Source organism: Diadema setosum, chromosome 1, assembly GCF_964275005.1.
Source record: "Diadema setosum chromosome 1, eeDiaSeto1, whole genome shotgun sequence".
Lineage (NCBI taxonomy): Eukaryota > Metazoa > Echinodermata > Echinoidea > Diadematoida > Diadematidae > Diadema > Diadema setosum.
In genome coordinates this window covers 6,131,372-6,145,514 of record NC_092685.1, presented here as the reverse complement: position 1 = coordinate 6,145,514, position 14,143 = coordinate 6,131,372, and the positions used below count along the sequence as shown (strand labels likewise).

At 36.9% G+C, this 14,143-nt stretch overlaps 1 protein-coding gene across 1 annotated transcript in view; it reads left to right on the top strand.

Annotated features, from left to right (window-relative positions):
* The window catches only part of LOC140226136 (dihydrolipoyllysine-residue succinyltransferase component of 2-oxoglutarate dehydrogenase complex, mitochondrial-like), a 55,285-nt gene that overhangs the window by 20,936 nt on the left and 20,206 nt on the right, over nt 1–14,143 (top strand). The window contains exons 6-8 of the mRNA XM_072306629.1: nt 4,255–4,310; nt 10,074–10,182; nt 13,174–13,356. Coding sequence (XP_072162730.1) covers nt 4,255–4,310; nt 10,074–10,182; nt 13,174–13,356 — 348 coding nt within the window. The remainder of the gene's footprint in view (nt 1–4,254; nt 4,311–10,073; nt 10,183–13,173; nt 13,357–14,143) is intronic.

Here is a 14,143-nt window from a genome sequence, read left to right as displayed (position 1 = left end):
GATTTCATCAGTCACCAAATCCATGTTAAATTAGTATGGCTGGAAATGAATCACAAATGATCAATTGGCTGGTATAAGATACACTATAAAGAGTTGTCTTCATATTGCAGTGTTTGCCGTTTGCTAGTTGTTTTTTTTTTTCATATTTAGTCGGTCAGGAAGAACACAAGCTGATATGAAGCATTTTAATGATGATGTGAGAGTTTGTATACGCCTCTGTCATGGAATCCCTGTAAAACTTCATAATGAATCACTAACACACACTTCCATGCTTGCGTACATGTTGAAGTTGATGCCAAGTGTGTTATTGGTTTTTTTTTAGTACTTCACATCTGATTTATTTCTTGTTATACTGTGGAATTATGATGTTAATTGACAAAATACAAATGAAAGGTGGATCTTTCGCTACCCAATGGCCATGAAAGAGCCTTGTATTGCCTATCTAAAACATATAACACCTTTCAGTGGGCCTCCGGGATTTAAAGATTCAGTCATGTATATTCTCAGGACTACATTAGGCCTCTTTCAGAAATGAGATATGAATGCACAATGAGAATGAATATTGCCTCTATATATATTTAAATATCAACACCATAAGAAAAAAATGCTTGAACGACATTATCAATAATGAGTGTCCTTTGTAGATGACTATTGCAATCATTTTGTTGCTGCCAGCAAGTTCACATCTCCTTATGATTTCTGACAATGTACTAAATGCTCCGTCAGTCAACCCAGGCAGGATTGCTCAATTACTTACAATATACTCCGCGCTATTCTTGGAGTGTTATCAAATATTTATCCTTCATGGTGAAATGAAAAAGTAAAATCACCATCATGCTATCCTTGCTTATCGCTATATCAGTGGGCAGATGAGAACACAAACTTGTGTCTTTCAAAGCAAATATATTTTCTTGTAGTTTTTTTTTTTTACTTGACTCAATAAAGCAGTTATTACCATACCAGTTATTGATATTTTGTGAAAGAGTTGGGCAGTATAGACTGTATCAAATGTCTACATTTAAAACTTGTTCTAATGCTTACCTGTCTACGACTACTGTGCCTCCAACTCTGTGTGGCCCCTCACATTATACAGCCGCTGCAAACTCCTTAAATGATGTATTACATGCTTGACTTTGCAGATATTGATAACTTGTCTATAGCAGTCAATACTTTGCAGATATATTAATAACTTGTCAATAGCAGTCATCAGCCACCAAATATATATGTCCCCAAGGACCACATTTTCTGGTGCTTGTGGCCAAAGACTCCAGGGCAATGTGCATTTGTCTACAAACTACCAGAGATTCTGCATCTTGCTCAATTTCCTCTGTAGGATGTATAGTTAATGAGAGTGAAAAAAACAAACAAATTAAAACTGCTTTATTAGTGCTCATCTAGTTCTGGGATACGTTGTGTTGTCAGGTCTCTTAATTTTGTGCATTCATGTTTGTATTGAAAACATGAATGCAATGTCTATCTAAAATGATAAGCATTTATGTCAATTTTCCCACCAAACTGTCTGTAGTGGCCACCTGTCTTCAAGGACCACTAATGTTTTAGTCTTGGTCGTTATACAGAGCTTTGACTGTATGATTACTTCAGTGGTTTGTTGAAACTCATTTCTTTCTTAAGGAAGAATTTGAAGAAATACAGAAAAAACAACAACACAGCAATAGCTTTTCACATGATATCATCTTAACTAGTAACATGTGAACAGTCAAATGAACCTAAAAATGAATAAAAAAATTCAGTGAGTACATCTGAATGCTGATTGCAGAAAATTTGTGCTTATACAATTGAATCTAGGACAATCTTTATTTTTGTTGCAGAGTACATTGCCACTAGTTTACAAAAACGTGGCCATTGTATGCAGTCAGTCAAAAGTTGACTGTGCTTTCATTGCTGTTCTTGATGTGCAGTTGTAACCTCTTCATCTTGTAGATTTTGTGCCTGTCCCAGTCATACCTCATTTCTTGTCGGCCATTTCTTTCGATTGTAGTCACTCTGAATGTTTCATGTATGTGCATATAGTGTGCCAATTGCTTTGTGTGATTCAAAAAATAATGGCAGAGTGATGAAAGATTTGGGATGGGATGGGGTAAGATGATGTCTCGCCCCAGTCGTCCTTGAAAGTTTCATCCCTCTGGAGTGAGGGGAGCTGACTTGAGCAATCAATGCCGTCAGGTAAAAATAATTGGTAGTTTTAGGAGCTGCCTCTCTGCTGTTTGGGCCACGAGTCATTTATTCCCATCTTACTGACACCTCATTTAAAGACAAGGCTAATTGAGCTATCCAAAGATGAATGACAAATTAGATAAAGTGCTCATCCTTCTTGTCCCGAAACTAATCATTTTCCAGTCCTTGCCTTTTTTGTCGGTCTGTGCGTGTTTGTGTGTGCTTACATTTTGTCTGATACCTGCCGTGTGCTGCATACAAGTCCCATTACCGATCTCAAGGGGCTCGTTGGATTCTCATTTCCAACGCTTCATTTGCTCGCCTAAATAATTGATGACATCTTGCTGCTGTCGCATCCTTCTCCCTTCTCCTCACTGCACCTTTCTCTCTCATCCAACTGTTGCTTTTGGCCGTGGCTCTTGCCGCAAGTATAGGGTATTCAAAAACTCAAAGATTTCTACCAGGGTGTGATTTTTTTTTCCCTCTCTCTCACTGATATATGAATAATGTATTTGAGGAATGAAAATGCTGAGCGCTTTTGCCTTTTTCATAATCTTGCTTCGATATTGTTTTGGAAGAGGAATTGGAGTTGTTTGTTCTGGATTGAAGCATTGCATCATGCATTGTACTGAAATTTCACTCACAAGCCACATCATTACACAGTGGCACTCCATCATACCGCAGAGTACAGAAGGAATTATGTAATGTTTAAAAAGAGACTTGGACAAAGACTAAGGTTAAGGATACAACCACGTCATCATGTCTCTACTGTGTAGAAGTGGTCTGCTGGGGTTTTTAGGTGAAAGTATGATGCAGATTCTTCATAATGTGAAGGTGTTTACATCTGCACAAGATAGTGACACATTGCATTAGCTCTGAAAGTTTGTCACCAATGGCAACCAGAGATGAAATGCTGGCTTGGCATTAAATGCAAGTCTGTCAAGTTATCTGTATGCATTTTTTTGTTGTTCTATGTTATTTTTATTATCTTTTTTTTTCTGTTGAAAAATACTTGAAGACAAATATATACATAAAACCTAAAGTGTGTCCAGCTGAAGTGTGGAAGACGAGGCTGTGAGTGCACAAATGTACTTGGCATACAACAGTATGTATCTTGCCGCCTGTGGGCAGCATTACACTAAATGCCACATCACATAGCAACTGGCATTTATTATCAAGAGGAGATTTAGAAAAGAACAATGATAGATGAACTGATTCCAGGCAGATTCCTCTCCAGAAATGTATTATTAATGATACATGGGGTGAACACATCCCGTGAAAGTCTGATTGTAGCACTTCTCCTTTTGGGTTTTCCTTCTTCATCTTTTGACATACCCTGTAGCTGTGATCAGGTCTCAGTTTGTGGCTTGGCTGTTATCATCTAAAGTGCCTGATACATATTTGATAAGACATTTCATGGAATAGTTGCCATGATGGGATGGTCTCCTTTGCTTCATCAAATTCTTCTCGGGGGCGAATTAAAAAGATGTTGGTGATTTTGTAGTCATGTAATGAAACTGAGTATCAGTGTGTGATTGGAACATTTTTTTTTCTCTCTTTTTTTAATACCAAATTAGGTGTGGCCGGAAAGAACTGTACAAGTATGAAAAATGTTGCTATGTCGCTGTATAGTGCAGGCAATCTTGTTTCTCTACCATGGGGCATTTTGCTTTTATCCATGTGATTAGACAAAGCAGTGGTTTAGCTTCAATGTCCTCCATGTTCAGTGTAGTCTTACCAAAAAATACTCTGCATTTCAGACCAAACTTAAAACAGCTATCATAATGTCACTCATTGTGTGTAAATATGGCATTGTTGGGATGATGGGGGGGGGGGATGTGAGTTGACAGGGGGTTGAGAAGGGAACTGGACTCGGACACTGCGTGATACTTGGGGTGACATCTCATCCCCTTGAGATTTAAACAGAAAATATTTGGTATTTTTTATGAAACACTTGATGCCAGTGACCTTTGCTTGCCTGTTCATTGAAGTTTCTTTTCTGGACCGTAATGATCGCTGAGGACAGTTGAGGACTAAATGTATATTTTCAACTGTGATTCTTATCTTTTGTTCTTTCAGAGGTTGGTGACTTTATCGCTGAAGATGAAGTGGTCGGTGAGATAGAGACAGACAAAGTAAGTATACCATGTGTCTGTCTGTTCTATAATCCCCTCACCCATACAATGGACTCAGACAGTGGAGTGCATTATGAGCGTGTCAGAAAGCTTCAGTGAAATCAACCTTGAAGACTTTCTCTGATCTGAGATACCTGTAAAAAACAAACAGACTAAAAAAGATACCACAAGCACATTACTTTTCATACAGTAGTTGGTAGATGATTTGGAGGAAATGGAATATTTGGGTCTGGAGAAATGAAAATTGAAATTCAGACTAAAATATCCAGACTCCCTTACTAGTGGAGTGCATTATGAGCATGTATATTTTAGAAAGCTTCAGTGAAATCAATCTTGAAGAATTTCTCTGATTTGAGATACCTGTAAAAAAATTAATTAACTAAAAAAACAAAAACAACAAAAAAACAACCAAAAACAACAACAACAACAACAACACTACAAGCACATTACCACTCACATAGTAGTTAGTAGATAATTTGAAGGAAATGGAATATTTGGGTCTGGAGAAACGAAAATTGAAATCCAGACTAAGATGATAATACCGGTAACTTTCACTGATAGCAGATACATGTGCTACCTCATCAGCTTGGTGGCCCATGCATATCTGGCTATTGTGATAGTTGCAAGCCTTGTGAGATAAAGTGGCACAATATGTACTATTCACGGTTTTTATACCACCACAACTATGACATTGTGCCCCAGGGTTGAAACGTTGTGGAAGGGTGATATCAGAACGTGGGCGTAGATCCTACTATTCCTTTTTGCATGTCATGCTATTGAGAAATTTTACTCATCAAACTGCTGGCTAAGAAGTAAATTGTATTTCATTTTTGGAGCTCTTGATATAGAGGAAGGCAGTAGATGAAGGAACACCATTAACACACAAAAAAAACTGTACTAAATGATGTTTTTTATCTATTTTTGCGCATAAAAGGGGCATTCCGGATGATTTTCATAATTTCACATCATGTAGTACATAAATCAACAGCTCCATGTATAGATCCGTGGACTTTATTGTGGTCCTTGAGCAGAGAAACCAATAAATTGAAAATCTTAAACAAATTACACTGAACAGTGATGATGACATCAGACCCTCATATATTTCAGAAATGTAGCAGTGTAATTCCATTACAATACCGCTTGCTCAACAAGTTCACCTTTGAAAAATCCATGCATACCGTCTTCTTTTGTTCTGTTTCCTTGAGCCCCAACTCATGCATTCTTATGGTGAGGCTGTCATGTCATCATCCTTGTTCATTGCAATTCACAATAAATTTTGAAAACATTCTCATTACTTATCCCAATCACTATAAATTCTGAAACTCTGTACTCAGTTTGACTAATTTATAGTTGTTCAAATGTAAAAGTCTTAAAATCATCCGGAGGTCTCCTTTAAGGTTAGACATTTGCCTGATGATATGTTGACCCGCTACAACAAAAAGGTCCTAAAGTCGCGCACGGTCGAAGCCGTGAAAATCGAGTTTGAAATCAGAGCATTAAAATTGGTCAAAACTTATGATTTTCTGATTTTGATATGTTATTGGAGTCTAACATGTCTTCTATCATCTGTCGAAATTTTGAAGCAAAATGATCAAAGGAAAGATTAAAAAAATAACGTTTTTCTGAGCCATGTTTTTTGGCGTTTCAACGAAGCAGAAACTGGTTCCAAAATTTGGATTGAGCGCCACAGATAGGTTCCGCCCCTAACAACGACCAGAGTGATCTCATTGGTCAGTTTGCTGCTTGCTGCTAACCGAAGCGTGAAGCTCGCACACTGCCCAGTCGACTGGTGCGTGCGGGCGGGGTGCGCTATGCTCAGCCGCTTCTCACATCCTGGTCACTGATTGGTTGGTGAGGAGACCGCCGATGCTGATGTGCTTGAATGAACTCTTCGGGAGTTGCTAGGGCTTACCTTCTATTGTCCAGAGGTGAAAACTGACTTGCGTGTCCCTTGATCGCGATTGCGTCGAAAGGAAGACTTTAAGGGCGCTTCTCTCGAAACAGTGATTTTCCAGACGTCTCGACATGCTCTCTTTTAAACATTGATATCTCCGCAGCCGATTATTTTTATAAAATGTGTTATATATCAATTTAAAGCAGAAAGATTAGTGGATTATATCATGCAATTTTCAAATAATCAACCTCGCGCAACTTTAGGATCATTTTGTTGTAGCGGGTCACATATGTTTTCATTTCAATCAAGCCTCATTACCCTTAGACTACATGAATACTGTAAAACCAGACAGTTTTGCATGCAAGAAACTTCTGCAAATTTTGTGAGGAGCCAAGATTTGCGAGGAGCCAAGATTCACAAAAATAAAATGCACCCAAAGGTGTGTTCATTACACAATGCATTGAATGCCAGTGGCAATTTGCGATAGTATCATGCTGCCAAAAAGGCCGTCGGCTCCAATTTGGGAAAGTTTCATGCCGCGAATGTGTCTGATTTTAAAGTAATCATTGATGAAGGACACATTTTAAACATGGGAAATTCAGCAGCATAAATGGGAATATCAAATGTTCCTGTAAGGTATAGTTTCCACATAACTATTTGACAGTGTGTGTCTGAGTTTACTACTGCCGGACGTGTGGTATTCCATTAAGCACAATACCTAAATAGTAATCACAAAAGGACCAAAATATTTACAGTGTAGGAAAAATGCGGAGCAAATTTAGATGCACTACAAGTATGTCAGAGGTCTCTGCAGAAAAAGTGCATGAACCTTTGGGGGGAAAAAAAATCTTCCTGTTTCAGTGCTCTGTGCTGCTAAAGTAGCCTGCAGATTTTGTATGTGTGTGCGTGTGTGTGTGTGATTGATTTACAATGAACGCAGAGATAAGCTTAGTTCCTGTAGAGACTTCTGACCTTGCAAACATTATCAAATGTTGGCACTCTTGATATACAATTCCAGTAATGGATATCAAGGAGAGTCAAAGTCAAGAAACAGAAGAGCATCTTAAGGAAAATGGTAGGGGTAGGTAGATCTTAAAGGAAACATCACAGAAGTCAAGGCCACGAGTGCTCAAAAAAACCTAGTTATATCTACTCATACTCCCACCAACTAAGTCACATAAGTAGCATTAATTGTCCTTCATTCTAATTGTTAGTTCACTTAATTTGCATTTAATTGTCTCATTGATTCGTCAGTGATGGTAATTTCAATTTTTTTGAACATATACTTCTGCCAGTTAAGATAAATTCTTTTCTTTTCCTAAAATGTATATACTTCATAGTGATGAAAGATGATCAGTACCTCCCTTCTCCTTGTCTTGTCAACTATATCTTTTATATGATTTTTTATACAATTGTTTAGTCTTTTTGTGTGTTTGATTAGTGAATATTAACTATTTTGTGTGGATAGATCATATGAAACTACGACATATTGAATTCCATGAGATTTCTGCCTTTCCATGGTTTCAGTTAAGTCCATTCTTGACGTAAACAAACTTTTGTAGAATAAACGGTTTCCTTAAGGCGTCTTTTCTATAGCATAGTGAAGTAGTTCCCATTGTGAGTTGTATTTTTACACAATATGTATGCTAAACAGCAACATGTTATTCATCATCAGCTCAATCCTCATGGAAACATATTTTAGATCGAAAGAACATGATCTTGACTACCAGTAGGCTTTCACACAATATTCAATATGTGTCCCTGCACCGCAAAAGTTGCACAGGTTTGCTTTCCAGGTAGATAATACATGATTTAGGGCACTTTTTGGGCAGTACATTGTATGACTAGAAGTGATTTTGGTAAATAAGGATTTCAGTGTTTTCTGACGCAGGTGCTCTTTTTTAATATTGAAAGCATTCAAGAAATGTAAAAGTGTCGGTTTTATTTTGCAAGTTTTTGTAGACATCTTCATTTTCCATTGATAAGGTACATTGGAGTGTGCATGAAAACCTAAAACTAACTTAAAAAGCTGTCAGCAGTAGCATTGATACTTTATGATTATAATGGCTAGAATGTTCTTACATACCAAGAAAACGGTTCTACATTACCTTTGGGTTCACACTTCCTTTGTGTTCACACATGGCAAAGAATGATTTGTTACTCTTGAATTGATATTTACTGCCACAACCCCCTTTCATAAAAGTAGCGTTCCTACATGATGTTTAAATTGGAATAGTTCATTGTGAAGGGTTAGGTGCATCCAATATTGATATGTGATAATTATATATCATCTTCAGAACTTCCTCACTCAGAATTTGACCTCAACTCAAAAATCTTCCCAGCGACGTTTTGCTTGTTTTGTGCTGCTTGGTCCAACGTGATCCATCACTACAAAAGCTTGATAGAGTTGCTTAGCACTGACTTTTTAATTTTTTTTTTTTTTAAGTAACACATGTAATTCTCATAATTCAGAGTGTTCCCCCAAATCTGTAATTGTGCCACTTTATTTCTCAAACCTGAATTAGAAACAGAAAAAACAAGCCAGTCCCTTGATGAACACTCTTGAGTTGTTATGTATACCATCCATCATTCAAGATCAACTCAAGATCACATATGAGTATTTGTTTGTCGTTTCTGTACTTTATTACATATGTCTCTTCCTGCTGTTAATGAACTTGATGTCAATATTTTGTTGTAAAAATATTAAGTATAATTTGCAGAAAGTGCAGAGATAAAGTTCTTTTTTTTCCAGCAAAGTCACATTATCTTGCTGTTTTCTTGCCTCTGATATCTATGACTTTGTCAGGGTAATTTGTTAACAGGTTATATGCAGTTAGTTAATGCAAATTCAAAATACTTTCTTTTTTTTTCAATAATTGGCACTGATAGGTTTATGCTGCCACACATTGAAACAGATTGTGTGCACAAAATATAATGAGGTTGAATTATGATTAATTTTAATTCTATGTATAATAATTTGTCCTAGTTTGTTTTCAGTCTTTGATGTTCATCAATTGGCAAAGTAGATGACCCATATTGATACAAATTATGTGTTTCTTGATCATCCTTGAAGGAATATCATGGACTAGATCTACAAATTATACTTTCCTGCTTTCAGCTTTACTGGAGAAAGTAAACAAACACAGACATGATTGACTTTAGGCAGGAACCTTTCAAGTTCTATCTGGAATTTATGTCTTTTGGCCCTAACCTCAATGTTTAAAATGAATGATGGTATGAGATTTAAAGGGACTGTACAGTACTGGTTGAGGTGGGGATTCATGTTTTGAACATTCCTAAGTGAAATAGTGAAAAGCCTCTTATGAAATATGAAAGAGCATGTAATTTTAAGAAGGATTCAATATTTATTTGATGAAAATTGGTTTTCAAATGGCTGAGATATCCCAAAAAGTGCTAATAATAAAAGGCGACATGCCACAACTTTATTAGGATCTCTTTGTTTCACCTTGTTTTTGGATATCTCAGCCATTTCCGTATTTCCGTGCAGAGCAATTTGCTAATATTTCAGCGTTTTTGTATAAAGACTGCGTGTATTGAGTCACTTTTGTGTTTCTCATAATTCTTCTGAAATGGCAAGTAGCCTAGTTCTATTAGTTCAGTATTAGATATTGCTCATGAGGGGACTGCAAACTACAAGCCCTGCTTTGCAACAGTCCCTTCCATTTCAAAAAACTTTGTTTTGGTACTTTGAAAGAAGTCGCAGTTTATTTCCGTTCATAGTATTTTCTCTTATTGTAATATTGCACTGTTTTGTATAACTATGTATATATGTAAATGTTTTACTGTGAAATACAGCCTTTCTGACCTTTATTTGTTGATCTTTCTCTCTCTCTCTTTTTGTCACATAGACATCTATCCCAGTGCCAGCACCATGCAGTGGTGTCATCCTGGAATTTCTGGTTCCCGATGGAGAGAAGGTTGTTGCCGGACAGCAGCTCATGAAGATTCAAGTCTCAGGTAGACAGAGGCTGTGTTTATACACATACTTCCTCCTTTCAGGTCAAAATTAGTGTTTTGATATGCGTTTAGTTCAAAACACGGTAGCGTCTTTTCTCATTTTTATGTAAACTCCTTTTCGAAACGTCGTTTCAAAACACACAAAAATGTGCATTTATGATCAGGGTTCTCACTAATCACGTTTCATGGGGAAGCATAAACGCAAATCACATATGATACGTGTTTAAGTGATGTCATCTCCATCGTCCTTCCTGTTCACATGAAAATGGGTCCGCCAGGCCAGCCGACCTTTCGATTACTGTACTGCGCAATGTACAATCTGCAAGTGTTAATCCCTCGAGCTCCTTGTTGGTACAATTTGTATACTGTACGTACGCTGACATGTTAATGCATGAAGAGCTCACTACCATACAATCCAATTGTCAACATTTATTTGTCGATGAAATAAAAATACTTGTGTTTCCTATCATTGTCTACAGTCCTTACGTGTGTATTAATAGAAAATCAAAATGATATTATCCTGTATTTTGGACATGCTATTAAAACACCTGGCCAATCAAAACGTGAACAGTGCACACATTCAGAAGCTAGAACATCCGAAAAAACCCATGCCCCAATTTGACCTGCCTCTGCTGAGGTCAACAATGCAATCGTAAATGCTCTTTCCAAGGCTCAAAGAAAGTGAACATAAATGATGCTCCTGTGAACGGTGTTTTGAATCAGCCTTTTAAATTTCAGCACTTTAAAACACTGTATCTGTCTTCGCAAATTGAGCATAAACACACCTAGAGAGAGAGAGAGATAAAGCAATCATTTACTAAATGTCCATGCATGGTAGTGACTGCTGCATGAATAGTGGTAGATGACAGAAGCTGGTACTGTAAAAGTGGAAATTTTCACGATGTGAAAATTTCATGTCGTGAATATATCATGTGTTACAGTATTTGCATGTTTTTATTTTCATGCTAGTTGCATGTTGCACGAGATGTGTGAACATTTCCCCATTTACAGTGCATTATGCATGGATCATGAAATAAGCATAGTAATGTCCAGAACTACACAACTGTATTTGATATTTTTCTGTTGCTAGGGTGTGTGTAATGTTTTGTCCGGTACTACATGGTAGACTTTAACAAAATATTCTATTCTGACAAAGGAAGAAAGAAAGGAATGAGCACAAGATATTGGAGTATTCTTCTTTCTTTTTTTTTCTCGTACATATGTGTATGTAATGTAATATGAATGTGTGCCTAATGTATGCCTGCTATTAGACTGCTTATGGAATGACTTCTCTCACAAGAAATTATCGAAAGAGAGTTTGAAGTTTGAAGAATCTTACAGGTAAAACAAAAGACGACTGCATCGGAGTAAACGCTACCTTCCTTTAAAACTATATGCCTTGAACAGGAAAGTGAAAACGTGCAAATGTGGATACTGCAGTATCCTATTTCAGATGGGAGATGCATGGTTTGAAGGTTTAGCTTCACTTGTGTTCTTGGAAGGTCTGAAGTGGTTGTCTGTGAAAAGTGCAGGCACTTGGATTCATGACTCCTCCAAGGAGGATGTGGCTGACGTTAAGATGGTGAGGCCACAGAGAAGAATTGAGATCACCTTGTGGCCTTGAAATAGAGCTGCTAGATATGTCAGTTATACGGACTATAAAAAGTCAATCCAATTCCAAATAGCATGGTGCAGTACTGTGTGCTCAGTCATACCGGTACTTTAATGTCACTTGAAGCTATGTCATGTGTTGTACATAATCCAAACAGTAGAACTTGTTACTCTCTGCTAATATCATGCATTTCTTTTACTCTGTTCAAACCACTGGAAATGTGTATGAAATACAACATTACAGGTAAATTATGGACCAAGGACTTGTAATGAACTTTCTTTTCCCCCTTGCAGTTGCAGTAATACAAATGTATTAGTATGTATTCTTCTATGCATTGTTTGGAAGTAAGATCTGAGAACCAGCTTATAAAGTCTGGGAAATGATCTTGTTTATTTTATTTATTTATTTATCTATTTATTTATTATTAGTTTTTTTTTTTTTTTGGGGGGGGGGGGAGGGGTGGTTAGGGAATTTTTGAGAATCTATTAAGTTTTGGTTTGAAGAATTGGATATTCAATGTCCCACACTGATTTTATTGGCCAGCATAATAGAAATGATAATTGTCTAAAGTGTTGCTGAAGATTAGAAAATCGGTGAAGTATGTCAATGAAATAATACCAAGTTTGTAAGTATTGCAGTGTTGTGATTTTCAAGGATTTGGCCCTTTGACAGTTATATCTCCAAGAGAAGTCATGCGCCTTTGCCAAATGCTACTTAGTATCTTCAGTCATATCAGTTATCATGAACAAACAAAAGTTGTTGTTGTTTTTTTTTTCACAATGGTCTCCATACACGTGTGTATGTGTAATGGGGCCTTATATCATGTTTGATTCTTTCTCACTTTCACTTGCAAATGCTGGATACACTGGAATTTTGGTCGCATACACTTGTGTTTTTAAAACAAAATAGGAGTGATTTGTGTGTATGTTGATGTACCACTTTTGCATCCATTATTAAAGGGAATGTACAGTACTGGTTGAAATGGGGATTCAGGTTTATAACATTCCTAAATGAGATAATGAAAAACCTGTTATGAAATATGAAAGAGCATGTAATTTTAAGAAGGATTCAACGTTTAAACGTTTCAACGTTTAATAATAATAAAAGGCGACAGGCCACGCCTTTTATTAGGATATCTTTGTTTCACCTTGTTTTTGGATATCCCGGCCATTTCAAAACTGATATTCATCAAATAAACTTTTGATACCCCCATAGAATTACATGCTCTTTGACATCTCATAGAGTGGTTTCTGAATATCTCGCAAAACTTTAAAATCTAAATCCTCACCTCAACCAGAACTGTACAGTCTCTCTAAAATGCAGAACAGCTTACAGCAAGCATCCTGTCATTTGTGATGCTTTTCTGTGTATTGTTAAAGGTGATGCCCCAGCCAAGGCTGCAGCACAACCTGCCGCAGCGCCCCCAACTCCTCCACCTGCTGAGGCTGCCCCGCCCACCACGCCTCCACCCCAGCCTGCTCCAGGATCATCTGCAGGCCCCATACCAACCACACCCCCTCCTGTTCCACCAATGCCAACATCACCTATCACATCAAAGCCAGGTTTGTTTTGAATAGTATCTTTCTTTGTTTGTGTTCTAGATTCTCAAGATGATGTCCTTTTTGTTATTATAGCTATTTCCGCTAATTTCTAGACCTTTTTGTGACATAATTTTAGTGGTAAGTGTGTGTGCTGCTACATGACATTTTCCACAAATGTTACTTTGTTAAATGATAATGAACAGACACCAATTATCACTTACAGAGCAGATAATATTCATTCTTCCGCATATTAAAACTTTTGGTTGTCATGTGGTCAAGCTGATTGGGGTTCATGTAGAGTTTACAATGACTTATAATAGTAGATTCCATTAGATTTTGATAACATACAATTTTAGAAATATTGCCTGTTGAAAGAAGGCTTTACGTTTTTTCAAGGCAAATCCATTCATATGTATCCTTTTTTATGTTGTGATATACAAAAAAAAAAAAAAAATTGAAGTGTTTGCCATGAAGTGAAGGTAATTGATTTGAAACTTATGATCTGTGAAGAAGATCGCCCAAAATCTAATGTTTTGTCAGAAAGTTACAATCATATGCATGTAAGCGTATTGCTTCAGTGCAGTTCATAAGGCCATAAAATCAGAAATTTCTATCAATGTGCTTTATTATCATGCTAACTAATGGTTCCATGTTTTGCTTGTTAGGAGGCATGTTTTGAATTACACCATATTGATGTATGGACAAGTGACTACTTTGATTGAAAGAACCATTTGTGTGAAGAAATTGGTAAAATCTGACAGTCTGCACCTAAGGCTAATGAGTGTTGCATCTGAAACAAATTTTTACA